The sequence below is a fragment of the Pterocles gutturalis genome, unplaced genomic scaffold (genome assembly GCF_000699245.1).
Source record: "Pterocles gutturalis isolate BGI_N339 unplaced genomic scaffold, ASM69924v1 scaffold11731, whole genome shotgun sequence".
Lineage (NCBI taxonomy): Eukaryota > Metazoa > Chordata > Aves > Pterocliformes > Pteroclidae > Pterocles > Pterocles gutturalis.
In genome coordinates, this window is record NW_010100451.1 from 18,781 (window position 1) to 23,788 (window position 5,008).

The following is a 5,008-nucleotide window of genomic DNA, read 5'->3' on the forward strand; positions in this document are numbered from 1 at the left end:
ACCTACAGCACATGGCTATAAAGGCAGGGCAGCACCAAGCCCTCCTGAAAGTCCATCTGAAGGAGCAGGTGACGCACGCACAGGACTCTCGCAGCACGCACAGGACTCTCGCAGCAGGCTCTGCCCTCCCAGCAGCTCCCGCTGGTGCCCACGACCGATGGCTGGGGACACCTCTGCTCTGTGGGGGGGGGCCCCCAGCTGCTGCACACCCCCCCAGGGCCCCACTCACCCTGCGGGGCTCCTCCAGGAGCGGGTCTGGCTGCCGTGCACCTGCCTCCGCATCCCCTGTGCCCTCCTCCACCTGCACCCGCGGGAGACTCCTCCTCCGGGCACCCTCCCAGCCCTGCCCGCCCGCTGGCGAGGATCGCTGCACCCTGCGGGAGCTGGAGCAGCAGGTCGGGTTTTGCCTCCTGTGGAAAAGCTACTGAACTTACCTTTCCAGTCCGTCACACTCAGCACCCACGCCCGGAAAGCAAACACTGGTGGAAAACCACGGTGGAGCCCAACACCGCTGCCCCCAGAACGGTGCACGTCCGGCGGCCACGGGTGAGAGCTCTGCTTGGGCGGCAAAGGCAGGTTTTTGTGCAATTGGGAATTAATGCTTGCCTGGAGGACAGCTGGTGGCCCTGGCAGACTTGTAGCTGGTTTTGGGGGCAGGCCTTCCCCTTGGTTTACTGCAGAGCAGAGAGGAGCAAAGTCGAAGGACCAGTAAGTCAAAGGACCAATTTGCTGTCGTCTAGTTTACCACCCATGGGAAAGGTAAGAAGGTAAGTCTGTCCTGGCTCTGAGCATCAAACGGGAGAGAGCTCCATGTCCTTTCTCTACCTGCCACCCTGTGCAGTCCTGGTGGCACACAGAACCAGGAAATTAAGGTGGATAACTCGTGACTGGCTCTTAGGTAGTAACACTCAAGTTGTCAGGGCATAGCGGTAGTATGCTACCATATCACTACGGCGAAAGATGTGACTTACATTCAACTTGCTAATTAATTTATAGCTTCCACAAGTTGCTGGAGCTACAGACACTATGAGAGCACCAGGATTTGGGAAATATATTAAATTTTGTGTTGGGAAAGAATCCCTACTAGGAAACCAGGACTGACATTAACAAATTCCACATGCCTCTCTCAGCCCTCCTAGAAAAAAAAAAAAAAAGTGTAAAAGAAGGAAAATTTGGAGTTCTGACAGATGCAAATTTTTGATTCTTGGAAGCACAGTTCGGAAAATTATTTTTAGACAAAATTTCTTGTCAGGGGCAGCTGCAAGCCTGCAGTGTTTGGATGTACTTTTTAAAAGTTTCATTTCTCATAATCCTTTAAATACTGTAAATAACCCTTACCTCAGAGAAAAGAGTAATTTCAAAATGCATTTTCTGCTTTTAGGGGATTTTTTAGCAACAGAAATGACCCACCAACTGGATCTACGTAGGGCAGGCACAGGCTCTGTGCTGATACTGCTGGTAACAGCAGGTCTTTACACAGCACAGGTCTTCCCTGCCCAGGATCCAAGACCTGGCCTCTGTCTGCTTGGTCAAGTTCATAAGTGACAGAAGTGTTTAACAGCTCACTTAAAAATTTACTACTTGCTGTTATTTGTTACAAGAACAAACGTGCTTTCCACGCAAATGACAAAAGTTTGGCTATTAAGCATTGCATCAACTTGTATGACTTCATCTAACACTTTTTTCAATGGACTTGGGAGAAACACCCCCGTGTGACCCCCCCCAAACCCTTCTGTCCCCACATCTCCTACGACAGGTGCTTTGGGAGAGGGACAGCTTGCCCCCCCAAGCTACATACGTGCTGCCTCTCCAATGTGCCGGTGCCAGGTAATTCATAAGCAGCTGTTATTTTGACTTTTTCTCACCACCAATTTGGGTTCCTGTCTTCCACCTTGGCATCAGCTTTCATGAAATTTGCAGAGCATAATTATCTATCTCTCTTTAAAATTGGAGTGAAAGTGGAAAATGGATTCAGAGTATATCATGAAAGGGACTGACGTAAGGACAAACAGTCATATAGGACTCATTTCCTTAAAAACAAGCATGAAAATCTTTCCTATTATGCAACTGCTGTTGATTTGTTACTGTGGCTTGTATTTCAATTGAAGTGAATTTCAGAGAGCAAAAAAGAAAACAGGTAAAATTAGATTTGTCAATGTTTCTTTTATTCACTCTGCACTGGGTGTTCCCCCTTTGCGGTACAACGTAGCTACAGAGCTTGGCATCTATCGCTCTTCAGGACACAAACACAGAGCCATGCCATTTCCCAAATATACATCCCACCCAATGTGATAAAAATAATACTTCTCTTGTATGTTGAGACAATTGTTCTCATCTCATCACTGACTATATGGGCTGCAAACCTGTCACAGCAACAAAACCCAAAAATGTTCTACACAGTAGAGAAAAATTCATTAAATTCCTCAGTATGTCCCAAACCAGCACAAAGATATTCCATCATTTTCATTTCTTGTCCTTTTAAATAAGTGGTGATGAGTCATGGACTCAAGATCATTTCCTTGAATCCAGATGGCACAACTTCACCACACTTGGCAACTTCGGATCACTTCCCGTAGAGCTTGTATTCCTTCCATGGTCTTGTCCTTTAAAGCCATGGCAAGAAGAACGGGTTTGTTCCCAGCTTCCTGAGACACGAACGCCACCAGGTTTTTGGCACAAACATGGACAAGGGGCTGAAAAGCAAAGGTATACAGATGTACACTTACAGCTGGGAGAGCCCTCCCACACGAGTTAGGAGAGGAAGAGTGCTGCGATGACACGGTGCACGTTGAGAACCTGTTGATACTGGACTCAGACTGAGCGCTCAGCTGCTGAGCGGTTCCAGTGTGACTGGGAACAGACACGCAGTTTGGCTCATCAAAGCCATGGTACGGGGAACTTTAGAAAGCACCTTCTCAACCAGCTTAAAAAGGAAGAGTTTGGACCCATGAGTGACAGCCACCCAAACCACCCTGAAACAACTTAACTGGAGCTGCACTTGAATCGAGTTTTCAATGGGTTGGGAAAACTTAGGAAGTTGGTACAGAGAATCTTTCCTTCCGCTAATCTTCCCAAACTATGTCACCAAATATCAAATTATATGAAATGCCACTGATCAAAATGCCTCTATTTCCATCATAGCCAGATTTCTGAAGAAGTCTCCAAGTCCAATTTTATTTTAAAAACTTGTTGCCGAAGAGGGTATGTTCCGCTGACAAACTCTGGAAAAAAAGACTGTTATTTTTGCAATTCCTAGAGACCCCAAAAGGGTGTTACATACACAGTCGTCACACGCCATGTGTAAAATACATGTTTTTTATTTTAACAGAATAATGAAAACCAGAAATAAGTAGTGAGGCTGAAGGACAGAAGAAAAGGGATTTCATCTTCTTAATGAGGTTTCTTTAACAGGAACATCCAAGTTGGTTTTATTTACACCCACAGTTACGTATTTATCAGAAGGATGAGTTTACTTGATTTTAGCTACCAATGTGGTTTGGACGTGTTCACCATCCCAAATGGGGATGTTAACAGTGACAAGCTGGAAGGCAGCAAACTAGTGAAAGCCTTTTCTTAAAGTTTAGTTCAATTAAATTGGTAAACTGATATAAAATACTACATAACAGAGTAAAAAAAAGACACTTCCCATTTCCAAATAAAACACAAAACCAGCCTGGGCGTGGAGGTGGTCAGGATTAGCAGATACCACACCAGGGAAAGCAAAGCATCTCCCATCCAGTGAAGGAAGGCTACTGCTGAAGAATGAGAACTCCATAAGGGGAAGCCGTGGACAGAATCAGGAACTTGTGTTGCTATTTTTTCTAGTTAAGGCTAGCAGGTAATATTTGATAGCTCCAACCCTGACAGAAAGCCTCATAATCTTGTAGCTCTATAACTTTCTGTTTTAACGCCTGACTAGTTGATGCTTTGCAAAATACATTTTCCTCTGCTTTCTCTCCAGCTTTGTGAAATGGCTGATAAAAACTAATTTTGCTGAAGCAAAACAAAAAAACTTTATCAAGGGTAAGCACTGGCAGGCACACTCGGGAGAGGGCAACTAAAGTCCATTATGGGGCTGGTACAGATGGGGGGAGGGCGAGAAAATGGACTTGAAAAAGAAAACAAACTCACTGGAACAGACACCTACAAAAGGTTATCAAAGGCTGCATGTTTGATCTTGCAACCCTTAAATCAACTGGAGCTTTATCAAACCTTCTATAAACATGGCGAAGCAATCCGTATCCTGCAGGACAGAAAATAACAGATCCCCAAACCACTCACAGTTAGTTTAACTTTTGTTATGTCAAAGAGCAGATGAGAACGCATACTTTTCTGATGATCCCCTCTTCCCTCAGAAGATATTTTAGAATTAATCTTACCACTGTGCAAACAATCGTTAACTGCTGTGATTCATCAACTCCCTGTCAGCTTGCACAGCCCCACCTACCGCATTGCCCCCTTATCCTTGCTCCCTGTGCGCTGTGCATCCGCTCTCACCTCATCCTTGCCCAGCAGCACCTTTGTGGTGAGCGAGGGCCTGCCCACGTTGTCACCGATTGTGTTGGGGTCCACGTAGACGATGGTCCCCAGCTTGCCGTACTGCGTGACGACGACGAGGACGGAGTTGGAGAACGCCGTGCACACCACCTCCGTCAGGACCCCGTGCACCACCTCCTCTCGCTGCTTGGACGTCACGATGGGACTCTCTTCCATCGCTGCGGAAAAAGAACAATAACAATAAAACAACATTAGATTAAAAACACTGACCATGGGCCATAAAAAGCTCAAATCCTTCCCTTCATTTGAAATTCCCACGTAAAGTTGATTTCAGAGCACGAAAGCACCCGGAGGCGTGTGGCTGCGCAGGAACACCGGTCAACATCCCGCAGCCCTGGCTGGGAGGGGAGAGTTAACGCCCCGCAGCAGCGGCCTGCACGGCCCCTGCACGAAGGAGCTACCATTTATAGAGTTTTGTGCTAATCATGGTTTAACAGTACTCACACCTCCG

The 5,008-nt window shown here is 46.5% G+C and overlaps 1 protein-coding gene across 1 annotated transcript; it reads right to left on the reverse strand.

The window, feature by feature from the left end:
* Positions 1–2,052: 2,052 nt before the first annotated feature.
* Positions 2,053–4,717, reverse strand: PSMG3 (proteasome (prosome, macropain) assembly chaperone 3). Its single transcript, XM_010079899.1, has 2 exons — positions 4,498–4,717; positions 2,053–2,693 (listed from the first exon to the last, which is right to left on the reverse strand). The coding sequence occupies exons 1-2, from the start codon at positions 4,711–4,713 to the stop codon at positions 2,541–2,543; spliced, it is 369 nt and encodes a 122-aa protein (XP_010078201.1). The 5' UTR covers positions 4,714–4,717; the 3' UTR covers positions 2,053–2,540.
* Between the last annotated feature and the right edge of the window lie 291 nt (positions 4,718–5,008).

Coding starts and splice junctions, on each gene's coding strand:
- PSMG3 (XM_010079899.1), bottom strand. CDS start 4,713: ATGGAAGAGAGTCCCATCGTGACGTCCAAGCAGCGAGAGGAGGTGGTG. Junction 2,694..4,497: donor TGCTGCTGGGCAAGGATGAG/GTGAGAGCGGAT, acceptor TTTGCTTTTCAG/CCCCTTGTCCATGTTTGTGC.